The sequence below is a fragment of the Bombyx mandarina genome, chromosome 15, assembly GCF_030267445.1.
Source record: "Bombyx mandarina strain Sakado chromosome 15, ASM3026744v2".
Classification (NCBI taxonomy): Eukaryota; Metazoa; Arthropoda; class Insecta; order Lepidoptera; family Bombycidae; genus Bombyx; species Bombyx mandarina.
This window is the reverse complement of record NC_143221.1, coordinates 16,587,848-16,601,358: the sequence shown is the minus strand read 5'-3', so window position 1 is coordinate 16,601,358 and position 13,511 is coordinate 16,587,848. Positions and strand designations below refer to the sequence as shown.

General features: G+C 37.5%; 1 protein-coding gene across 1 annotated transcript; it reads right to left on the bottom strand.

Moving 5' to 3' along the window:
* Positions 1–296: 296 nt before the first annotated feature.
* Positions 297–2,186, bottom strand: LOC149501553 (uncharacterized). The gene is made up of 2 exons (XM_089732851.1): positions 2,064–2,186; positions 297–962 (listed from the first exon to the last, which is right to left on the bottom strand). Exons 1-2 carry the CDS (start codon positions 2,184–2,186, stop codon positions 297–299), a joined length of 789 nt encoding a protein of 262 aa, XP_089588977.1.
* Between the last annotated feature and the right edge of the window lie 11,325 nt (positions 2,187–13,511).

Below are 13,511 nucleotides of genomic sequence, written 5' to 3'. Positions count from 1 at the left end.
GTAAGTATATCTCCTATATCGTTTTGAAGTTTTGGACCAGTATATACAAGATCGTTAAGAGATTTGCCATTGGTAGTTTTGGCGCTAGCATCGGATACAACCCTAAGTTTAGTCGTTGTACTTTCCGGGCGAATGACACAATGATGAGGAATTATATACTGCCCGATTTTATTCGAGTCACCGCTAAGCTCCATATGCCCTAACAACTTGTATTCGCGCATAAAGGCGGTGTACTCTTTTTTCAACTCTAAGTTTCGATCAAGGCGTCGTTCTAGGTTAACGAGCCGAGAGAAAGATTAGTTGAAAGAATCGCCTAGTTGACTGATAGGTTCTTTGAGAAGCATAGGTACAACATATCTGCCGTCGGGATTACGATACGTTAGATTTGAGTACATTTGTTCACATTTAATATCTTCAGGGTTTAAAATAACCTGATTTGGAGGTTCTTCGATCTCCCAGAATCGCTTGAGTCCCTCGTCCAGAGAACGTGTGGATGCTAAGAGAGAAGATATTGTTGGCGGAGGTAAATGGTTTGTATCAATTTTACCGGTAATGACCCAACCAAATACGCTGTGTAAAGCTACCGGTAGATCATGACTGGGCTGAACGCGTTGACCGTCATAAATACTATGGAACAGTTCTGCGCCGAGTAGTAAATGTACATTTGATGGTTTATCAAAATTCTCATCAGCGAGGACCAGATGTTTAAAAGATTCACGAAGATTACTAGGTAAGTTTGTAGCAGGCATTTTACTCGTTATAGTATTTACTACGATAGGATTAATGTTGAAATGAGGATTTTCTGAAGTACGAGAAAGTACAGTGCAAGAAGTAACTCCAGTCACGTGATGTACAGCATTTTGACCTAGACCAACTACGGTTAATGGACAGCGACGTAATGGTAAGCCCAAACGTTGACAACATGACTTGGTAATGAAACAATCTTGAGCACCACTATCAATCTACGCACGTACAAGAAATGATTGATTAGTACTGCGAAGATGACGAACGCGAACTACACAAGTACCCAAAAGAACCACCGAGCGACTGTAGCCCACATACGCATTAGTGGAGGCTGCAGTGCTAGACTCGAAGGTGGGATTACGCGTGATCTCGTCCGGGCGTACGTCAACTGTGACCATGCCACTCACAGCTGTATTGACCTCATGGAGAAGCGTATGATGTCGTTGTCCGCAAGTAGAACAATTTAATTTTGAATAACATTTGTTAATGTTATGATTTTGGCGTAAACAGTTTTTACATAAAGATTTTGATGTCACTAAATTAAGCCGGTCTTGTATGCCTAAAGCTTGAAATTTAGGACACTTATATAGATTATGTTGTTGTTCACAACAGCTACACGGTGCGCCGGTGTTGACACTTGAAGATATGTTTGAATTAACGGGCAATGATGTTGATTTCAAATAAAGTTTTTTAGAAAAACATTCATTGCGAGGTGCACTCTTATAATTTGTGAGTTGTTTATTAGTTTGTTGTATACGTACAACAGATGACGAGCTTGGTTCACTAACCTCTAGTATTTTAACATAGTTTTGTAAAAAAGTTAGTAAGTCGTTTATAGTAGGTAGGTTATTTGAATTTTCCTGTAACTGTGATTCAAATCTTTTACGAGTGTCACTGTCTAAAGTACGGGACGCCCAATAGAATAATATAAATTCACCAAGATTGGGAATGTTTATTGCCTTGAGGGCATTGACACTTTCATATAATAAATTATTTAATGTCAATAAATCATTAATGTTAGAACTTTTCAATTGCTGAAATTGTATAATTTTGTCTAAATAAGATGTAGCTAATAACCTTTTATTTTCAAATCGACCCACTAGTGCGTCGAAAACTATTTGATAATTATCAGATGTAACAGGTACCCCTTTGGCAATCGATAAAGCAGCACCCGATAGACACGATATTAAATAATGAAATTTCTCAATTGCTGTAATATTTTCATTCTCGTGTACAAGCGACGTAAATGTATCATAAAAAGTCCGCCATTGCTCAATTCTACCATCAAACTTGATTAAATTAATTTTTGGTAAACGTACTTGCTGACCAAACGGCTTGGGTGAGACGTAATGCGACGCGGGTGCGCCGGCGTAGCCGGGGTCGGCGTTAGACGCTTCCGATATCGCGTAATACATGTCGTCAAATGCCTTAACAACTTGCATATCGATTTTGTCTTTAGGATTAATTTCAAGTTTTAACGCATTTATTTGATTAGTTAGATCTAAATATTCTTGCCGTAAAACATCTAGACGTTTGTATCGAACATTGAATTGAGATAATTTTGACGAATCTGATGCAATTTGTTGTGATAAGTTATAAAGTATTTGTATGTCCTTAAAAACATATTCACGCTGACTTGTTAGGAGTTTTAATTTGAGTTCTGACATTATAGAATACGTAAATTATAGTAACAATACAAATTTTAATATAATTTGAATCTGAATACAAAAATTATGTTTCAAATGAATGCTATTTTTACAACCGATAAATTTTTTGAACTACCTACGTCACTCGAGATTTATAAAAAATATATTGTTATTTTATGCTTTAAATAGTAAAATAATATTATAAATTATAGTTATATTGTTATTAGGATAAGATTAAAGCGAAATGAAATGTAGAACTAGAGTTTTCTAACGAATATGCCCCTAGTTACCATAGGTTATTCGCGCTCGAAACGGACCACTAAATATGTTTTGAATTTAGATGTTTGGGACTGGAAAAAGGATAAGTTTTAGGACTCACTCTGTATTTCGTTGATGCACTATTATATTTTCTCACTGGCGAGAGTTATATGTGCTGATTGATCAACAAATCACAATTTTATTGTTTTTGCACCGGCACCGTTTTTAGTTTTTTTTTACACTTTTCGCGCCATTTTCATACGCGCATAGTTTTTCTTGTAGTGTCAACAGATGGCGTGGATAGGGGATTGAGGAAGGAATAAGGAAAAGGAAGTCCCAACAGTAGATTCAAAGGACACACTAAGAACATGTCGTTGAAGTGTCCTACAACTCTAATATTAAAAATAGAACCAAAGATTATGGTAAGGAGCTACTAAATAAGACTATTTATACAAAGGAGCTTATTCTCGAGGTAGATAGCATGTGACAAACATAATAATTAGTTGTCACAATTCGGAACAAACTCCACAGGGTCATATGGTCACGAACTAAGATTCTCTGAGAAAACTAGAAACTGAAATACTAACATAATAATATATACCTTTAAATAAATAGGTACGTGTAGGATTGCTACGAACGGAATATATGAAAATAAATGCGGAACGGAGCGTTAAGATGTGAGTGAGAGAAAAACGGTAAGAAAGGGAGAAAAGTTTTTATTATTTTTATATATTGCTTAGATGGGTGAACGAGCTTACGGCCCACCTGATGTTCAGTGGTTCCGGGACCTTATAGACATCTACAATGTAAATGCCGCCCACTTTGAGATGAGTCGTAAGGTCTCACTTTTACAACAGCTACTCCGCCCTTCAAACCGAAATGCATTACTGCGTTACGGCAGAAATAGGCAGGGTAGTGGTGCGGACTCACAAGAGGTCCCACCACCACTAATTACACAAATAAAAATTTTTCGGGCTGATTCTTTATTACACGATGTTATTCCTTCACCGTGGAAGTCAATCGTGAACATTTGATAAATACGTGTTTCATTACAAAAATTGGTACATGCCGGCGGGATCCGGACACCGGTGCATCGCTACATAGGAATGAGCCCGACGTCTTATCCTTTAGACCACGATTACTTCAAAGAAAGAATGACAGAGAAAAGGAACATAGCGAAGACGATTGAATGAGCAAGGCGCAAAAAAGGTGTCAGTTATTTTATTATTATGATAAGAGAAGATTTTGGAAGAGATCAATAAAAGTGCAATGGACTGTCGGGTCATTGGACCCGCGCGGTACGGGCCTCGCTACCCAGGATTGGGCTCCCTGCCTATTTCTGCCGTGAAGCTGTAATGCGTTTCGGTTTGCAGGGTGGGGCAGCCGTTGTAACTATACTGAGACCCTTAGGACCCATATCTCAAGGTTGATTGCGGCATTTACGTTGTTGATGTCTATGGACTCCAGTAACCACTTAACACCAGGTGAGCTGTGAGCTCGTCCACCGATCTAGGCAATAAAAAAAACATCAAAGATAACGACACTCATAACAGTGCAACTACTCTACGTGTAGATCATCAATGCTTAAAACTAGTCATTCATTCAGTATTTTTAGTACTTTTTTAAAGCTGAATTTAGAGACAGCATCAAGTTTATGGTTAAAGACGAACTGATAGGGTCGTTTGATGGGAAATGGTTAGTATCGTACGTGTCATTTTTGCTTAGTGCCCCAGTATATATTAGAATATATGTATATGTATGTATGAATGTATGTATACATAATGTGTGTGTGTGTGTGTGTACGACTTTTATCTAATTTCCCAATCAAACATGAGAGAAGTGGATGTTTCAGTGAATTGTACATTTTAAATTCAATAAATTGTGATTTCAATATATCAGTTCGAAAGAGTAACAAGAGTAACAAGTTTTAAGTACATTGCATTTGATATAAGTGTGAGTTTTTTTTTATATAATAATAATTATAATGCTTAAGTACAATTTCAAAACAGAAACAATGCGGATCAAATAATGTAGACATTACAGTATACAATAGAAAACAATCTAACAGAAGGGCAGTTGTTATTTTTGGAAAAAAATGATTGTATTTTTATTGTTTATAAACATACGATTCATTTGATGATAAACACTCACCTTCGCTTCAGACATCAACAAAGGTTCAGGCAATCCACTTGTAACCGTTCACTGCGTTATAGGCCATTCTAAAATTATTGATATACATACAAATATAAATAATATTTTTTTTTTTTTTTTTTCTTTTTGCTTATGAATATTGTCGAGCTCACGGCCAAGCTATTGCTAGGTGTTTACCAAGGTCCATAGACATCAACAATGTAAATGCTATCACCCACCTCGAGACATGAGTTCCCAGTCTCAGCTGTTACAGTGCAACAGCAGTAGACAGCGGCTTGACTCTGCCCCTGGCATTGCTGAAGTCCATGGGCGCCGACAACCACTTACCAGCAGGTGGGCCGTATGATCGTCTGCCTACAAGGGCAATAAAAAAAAAACAGCTGCCCACCCTTCAAACCGAAACGCATTACTCCTTCGCGGAAGAAATAGCCAGGGTGGTGGTACCTACTCCTACAGAGTCACAAAAACGCCCTACCACCAGGAAAATCAATACAAGAATTTTAAAAATTCATACTTGTAAAACTTTTAGCTTCCCACAACGAATCATCTAACTGCGTAATTATCTTAAAAAAATGTATTCTTTGCACTTTGGGAATCAAGTATTAATATAATAATATCATATAAATTTATATAATATCTCGTCTAATTTTAAAACACCAAAGATATAGGTATACAGATAGATGTATAAAATATTTTGAAAAAATGTTTTTTTTTTTATTGCTTAGATGAGTGGACGAGCTCACAGCCCACCTGGTGTTAAGTGGTTACTGGAGCCCATAGACATCTACAACGTAAACGCGCCACCCACCTCGAGATATAAGTTCTAAGGTTCACAAAAGCATTATATAAAGCAGCATATTGGCGTGCATTCTTGTAGCTTCGTCCACGATCTCTGATACAAAGCTAGCACACTAACTCCTTGTTTCCCAGCTCTCAATCATAGTTATTTTCTTTGTCAAGTTTATTTAATGCGGTTTTAATACCGTCCTTCCCACTACAGTTTTGTTGTACGGAGCGCTTACCGGATTTACTTTGTTGATTAATTGCGTTTACTTGAAGTTAGTTTGTTGGTTCTTATGCGAACAGGAGTAAGCTTCCATCAATATTTTGATGAGCAATTAATTAATGCATGAGTTTTGGTGTTCTTTGGTAATTAAAGCTGTGTTACGGGATAATGATCTATTTATATCCACGCAAAGTCGGTTTTTTTTTATTGCCCTTGTAGGCAGACGAGCATACGGCCCACCTGATGGTGAGTGGTTACTGTCGCCCATGGACTTCAGCAATGCCAGGGGTAGAGCCAAGCCGCTGCCTACCGCATATGAAAGATGAAACGCACTTTTGCTTTAAAATAAGAGTAGGTATATTTGTAGTGCCAATACCTTACGCATTTACGATGGTTTCATCTGTGAAAAACTATCGTAATTTTGTTTGGTTAGAAATCTGTACGTATACACCACATTGTCCACGTGGTAATGGTCGTCATCGAGTTGGAGTACGTAGAGGCTCAAAGCTAACTGAATTTGGAGAAGAAGAATTTCATTAACAGGAATAGATACTGCCACGTTACTAAAACAACGCAAAACAAGAATCAGTAGTAGAAGGAGAAGGAGTTTTCGTAGCCAATTAATGTGAGGCTACTCCGAATATATTGTCTCATAGCTATAGATACATACATAAGCTGTTGCATTCAACTATGTGCAGTTCTTAACATGTTGATCGTCTTAATGATAAATCGAGTATTTTCATTCAGGCTTTAGTGCTCACCGGTGAACTCTATCTTAATGAACCGATCAGGCCACGAAAATCAGCCGTGAGCCACATGAGGGTAAAAGTAAACGCTTCCTACAAGCCACAAATTACAGCTATCATACAAAACGCATATGGAACTGAGCCGCATAGCCCTTTAGCCGAACCAAACGACTTAGTTTTCAAATCCAATAGAAAGTTGTAGTTTTTTTCAATATTATTGTCTCTTAAAATATCTTAAAAACAAGACGGTAAAAGTCACTAATCTTCCGTTCAAATCATCGCATTTTATACATTTTAGAATGCAAAGCTCAAGTTGATGAAAATTACTGGTTCCCTGAGTTTGGCTTGGCCCGAATGGTATAGTACGCTAGGTCCACCGATATGCCGCATAGCGTATAACCTGTTAAAATTAAAATACACCTAAATATATAGCATATTAACAGTAGCCAGACACTTAAAAAAATTACGTATCTCCTGATAAGAGTCTAAGACTTAAGCTCCTCGTATATGAATAGTTTGGTATGTAACCAGCATCGGCTGGTTCATAATAATTAACAGTTCCTGGTATCCCAACTGCTGTGTAAAATACGACCAGGTTGGATAATGTTAGTGAGGCTATAAATCTCGCGGTGGCCCCCGTGGGAGCACGCTACTTCCGATACGGGCATACAGATTAAAATTATTCATTATAAATTGGAATTTGCAGAAGACTACAAGACCTTAGTTTTGAATCAGGATAATCTGACAGACAAATTGCTCATAATAGAGATTAGTATTAGATGTAGACGGCCAACATACTCTTGAGGCTATATAGGTTGGATACAACCAAGGCACGCGTATCGAGCGATGCCACTGTGCCGGTATTTAAATCACGTTGGCAAATACCAATATTTCTAATGAAATACGTACTTTACAACTACGTAATAATAGCTTCCACGATGAAGGATTAGAATCGAGTATTAAAAGTGGTCCGCAAACCTTGTCAACCAAAAACCCAAATATAGATAACACACAATTCAAATTTATTGAAATAGATATTTTTTAACATGACATTATTTTTATAGACTTTTGCGCTACGTAGGGCACTGTTATGTACATGGCATTCAACGAGTTAATGAAAATTATCTTCTTGGCCTATGTACTTTGCGCTAAAATCTCGGCAGTATCTCAACTATTTTTGCTAAACGTTAAATCGATCACTCGCTCACTCCGAATACCTAGAAAGTCTATATTCGTAAATTCAAAAGCCGAAACTTCCTGGAACAATCTCGACTGAAACAACACAGAGTTACTTTATAATAATTAAACCCCAAGGTTTTCTTCCAATACGTTTTGGTTCGCACTGGAGCCAGATATACTGCGTTTTTTGACGTGACAACGTCTTATAATTCGATGGAGCCGGCTGTACGCACGAAAAAGTATGACTCATGCGGCGTTACCTCGCTCTGAGGCGTTCCATTTAAGGCTTGAAGAGCAAACGAGAGTACGCTACGAGCAACAAAGATGCACATTGTAAAAAATATATTGACATAATTGTATTTATGCGTATAAATAAATGTACCTTGATCAATTCAATAGTGATTTCCATTTACCTCCTTCTCTATATCCATACAAAATATCTATCAAACAAATAAAATTAAAATTTTCTTTTGAAAAAAGAAGATCATTCCATCAGTATTTTCTTATGACGTTTTCACGTTCAACAATCATCAGTAAACCGACTTTACAGACAACCGATTTTTTTTATTTAAATACGGTCAGAAGATCAGATAACGGAGAATAGTTTCGCTTTAGTATCTGTAAAGATATTTCCAACCAAATACCACAATGATATACCAACTTATTTATTACTTACCATACCAGCTTACTTGGGTTATCACAAATTGTCCCAATCAATTTTTTTTTGTTATTGCTTAGATGCGTGGACGAGCTCGCAGCCCACCTGGTTTTAAGTGGTTACTGGAGCCCATAGACATCCACAACGTAAATGCGCCACCCACCTTGAGATATAAGTTCTAAGGTCTCACGTATAGCTACAACGGCTGCCCCGCCCTTCAAACCGAAACGCATTACTGCTTCACGGCAGAAATAGGCAGGGTGGTGGTACCCACCCGCGCGGACTCACAAGAGGTCCTACCACTAGTAAAAAATCAATATCTGTAATTGGAGAATTTTCAAGTTCATCATATTACAAAACGTGAATTTAAGCTTCTGTACCTAGTATAGTGGCGAATGCTAAGGCATTTTAAAAATGTTTCTCTCGATAAGAACATTTTCTCGGATTAATCTCAATTAATAAGGAATTGTATTATTTTTGACGGGATGGGATTTATATACTTCGTAGGCGGGCACACAGAGTCGCTGGTCTTTTGGTTTTAAATAGTTACAGGAGAAAACGCAAATGGTAAACGCCATATTTGAGATTTAAGATTGAAATTTTAACAGCTATCTCTAACGGATAGCATTATTCAGGAGTATGCACCTTATACGTTTTACCACCAGAAATGACAAATAAATACCGGGAATTGTTAAAATAATCAAATAAACACGAACTATGTCATCATTGAAGTGCTATCAATCATAATATATGACGGGTCCATGAAGGTCTTAAATAGTACACACAATAAGCATAATCAAGCCAACTTTGAACACAGGGATATTAAATTAGCCAATGCCACTTCTATATTTTATTTGTGGCTCTTGAGTACTTTAAAACATTCAAACGCGGTCGTACTTCGATAAGGCTATGCGTCATGATAATCGCCTTATCGTTGCCGCCGCTGACTACTCCCCGATTCCTGATCACGCAGGAGCCAGTCACCGTCGTCGCCCTAGACACGTCATTACGGATCCATCAGATCCAATAACCTTTGCATTAGACGCTTTCGGCTCTAACACTAGGAGCAGGCTAAGGAACCCTGGTAACCGTACTCTTCGAACTCGACAAAGAGTTCGACGTGCAAACCTAACCCATGCATCAGCCCGCTGAGTTTCTCGCTGGATCTTCTCAGTGGGTCGCGATTCCGATCCGGTAATAGATTCATTTGCGAAGCAATTGCTCTTGAGTTGTTAGGTCTCCTTCGGAGGCGCTCGGGCAACTGTTAACAAATCCCACCCCTCCTGGCTGAGCCTTTGCCCACCTGTCCAGGTAAAACGGGAAAGGCCTAACAGTTATCTTCCAATCATAAAAAAAAGCATTCAAACACGCTCCACGTAAAGCTAGTGCGAACAGCCACAAATACCATCTAGATTCAGGAAACAATAATCTAACGGGAGCGGCAGGAACAATTATTATATTGTGGAGCTTTTGAAATAATACCAGAACACAAAATATGAATGTAAGCTTCACGAACTTTGTAAAGAGAATATTTTTAAACGAAATATTTTTAGTTTGCTTTACTTGTATGTATGTATTAACGTTTTTTTTTTCTATTCATTCCAGATTGTAGTGATTTTCTGAGGTATCTAGAAAGCCATTCTAATATGGAAGCATCTAATTGTGAATCGTATGTTTTTAAGTGAAGCTTGTAAACAAACCCAACAAGCAGAGAAATAAATTTGCAAAAAGAAATTACTATCAGACATACTCCGCTATGTATTTATATTTTATCTCTTTTTCTCTCAGTTTCTCAGTATATCATAACTAACCTCAATCTATTTTCGCTAATACTTGAAAGTAAAAAGCATAAATAATATTACGATGAATCAAATCTATCTTAAATTTAAACAAAACACAACATATTTTACACTTTCACCGAACATTTTGCGAAAATATCATTAAAACGCAAACTCCTAACTGTTTTGTAGTATATAGCATGGATTTTCTACCTTTTGTGTAAGTCTGGTTGGTATTGGCAAATTGTATTAGGCCAGGCTTCATAACAAACGTTATCACCACTAATCCGACAAAAAATACGACAAAAATTTTGAAGTCGTCATGGCCTAAATGATGAGACGTCCGTTGCATTCGTATCTTGCGATGCACCGGTGTTCGAATCCCGCAAGCCGGTACCAACTTTTCTATTGAAATACGTACTTAAGAAATGTTCACGATTGACTTTCACGGTGAAGAAATAACATCGTGTAAATTACTGGTGGTAGGACCTCTTGAGTCCGCACGGGTAGGTACCACCACCTTGCCTATTTCTGCCATGAAGCAGTAATGCGTTTCGGTTTGACGGGCGGGGCAGCTGTTGTAACTTTACTGAGACCTTAGAACTGACATCTCAAGGTGGGTGGCGCATTTACGTTGTAGATGTCTATGGGTTCTGAAAACCACTTAACACCAAGTGGGCTGTGGGCTCTTCCACCGATCTAAGCAATAAAAAAAATCTATGATTTAAAACTATAAGCAACATCTGTTACTAGCAATACAAAACCTATCGTCGTATTGAACGCGTGATGCATAAATTCAGTACACTTGAATGGTGTATCGATACGATTCAAGTGCGCCTCTCGTCTGATCGGATATTTTCGAACCAACGACCCGTCTGCAAATAGCAAATAATATGTTTACGTTTGTATTTTTTTATTTGTTTTTCTGTTATGATAAAATCTTATACCTTTAAACGAGCAATTCTTGTATATTAATATATACTAGAGGTCCCGCAGTAGTCGAAATTCGACTATTTATTGGAATTGTAAGTTTGTACACTATTATGATTGTATTTTATACGTCTATAATCAAAAATTTCGCCAAGACTACACTATAAAAATATTAACAAAGGACAATCTATATTTAATCTATTCTCAATTTGACAACAGACGCCAAGAACAAAAGTTTGACAATAAATAGTATGCATGCGTGTGTGCGTCAAATACATGGTATGTAGTGTGTGTAATGTTTTCTTTATTGTTTTAATGTATCTTTTATGCATTATTTTAAAAAAATATTAGCATTGTGCACTTCTTCTCTATATTCTCTATAAGTGTGGAAAATTTCATACTCCTCCGTCCGCGCAATTTTCGTAAAAAGGGATACAAAGTTTTTGCTTCACGTATTAATATATAGATAATATATAATTTGAATCTCGGAAACGGCTCCAACGATTTTCATAAAATTCAGTATACAGGAGATTTCGGGGGCAATAAATCGATCTAGCTACGATTTATTTTCAGAAAATGTTATTTTATTCGTGTTTTCAATAATCAACTCTTCCCGACATCTATTGGCGAATAATAATACTATTTTTTCTTAATTGAGGGCAACTAACCGCTTTAAAGACACAACAAGATGGCGTTATCAAAAAAAAAACCGTACAAATCTCGGTCATTGTCTAGTGAATACTGTATTAAAAAACATGACTATTTGGGTCTACGGTAAAATTTATGTTTTCCACGGAACGCGCTGTGGGGAGTTCAGAGGATATGATTCCGCCATCAGTTTTCTACCATCGTACAACTCCCTGCGCTGAATCCAAAGCCGGCTCTGGAATGTTCTCTGTAACCCCAAATAGAAAACCAAACTTCTCTTCTCATTTTATTAAAAAAAAACCTACTGCCAGTTCAAATTTAAATAGTTTCAAACACGCCCCCATATCTACATTGCGCTACGGAGCCTCTTTAATCGAATTACGTCACTCACCCGACGAGCTAACTAACACGAAGATAGGATACATCTTGTAAATGTAATATTCGGTAAGTAATGTGATAAAACATCTAGCAGACCACTAGAGATTTGAGCAGGAGTTTTGGAAGTCGGTATTCAAAATGTTTATATTGACCAAAAACTGAACAAAAAGTCTCCTTCCACCATCGATAATGTTGGTCAGTTTACCGATATCTAGTGATGAGATCATGCCAGGATTCAAATACAAAGGGCCAAATGCGTATTATAGCACATTTATAAACAAAATTACTCTCAAGTAAATTTAAAATCCGTGTATGCGCTAATAGTCGAGTGTTTTGAGCGGCCATTGGAACCAGCACCTTATTTCTAAAAAGAACTATTCTCGCGTTCTGATTAGAAGAATAATATACATTCGTTAATATAGTACAAATAACATTTCTGTCTCTTATCTCAATATGAATCGTGGCATGAAGCATCTGTTTGGAACCTCTGGGTCTGCGGAGGGACTTCGGTTCCCTCTGTATTTTGTACCGTATGTTCCATGGGAGGTGCTCTGAGGAATTGTTTGAGATGATCCCCTCATCTCCTTTTTATTATCGTACCTCCCGCCATCGGAGCAGAGTTTATCCATATCATCTGGATCCGCTGCGTTCATCGACAGTGCGTTTCCAGAGGTCTTTTTTGCTACGTACCATCCGGCTATGGAATGAGCTCCCCTCCACGGGGTTTCCTGAGCGCTATGACATATCCTTCTTTAAACGAGGCTTGTGCAGAGTACTTATCAGTAGGCAGCGGCTTGGCTCAGCTCCTGACATTGTTGATGTCCATGAGCGATGGTTACTACTAACCATCAGGGTCGTATGTTTTTCTGTCTATAAGAGCAATAAAATAGAAGCATTTATGCTTTAAGCTAAATTCAAGCGATAAATAAATAATTTTCTGAGTTCATTAACCGTTAGAAAAATAGCAAACATGTTTACAGTTCCTTTGTTACAAAAGTACATTTTGAGGTCACAAGGCGATGATGAGTTTAATGTACTTCAGAATATTAAATCAAAAGTCATTAAACTAACATTTCAACTGACTCTCTCGTGGAACAAGCCAGTTGGTTTCGCTGTTACCTTTGACGCGTTCCATTGTTCTTGTTCAGTTTGGAACTGTCCTTGAATTATAAGTGGCTCTATTCACCGTCACTAAGCTATAAGTAACTTATCACTACACGGCCAGCTGTCCGGACACGACGTTCCATTGTGTCCTTCAGCGCGTACTTTTTGAGGACATTTTCAATGTATAGCGATATTCGATAGCTACCAAAGTGACACCTGAGACTAATGTATCAACTGGATAAAATCTTAATATAATCCGCCATATTTTTAATTATTCAGACGTCA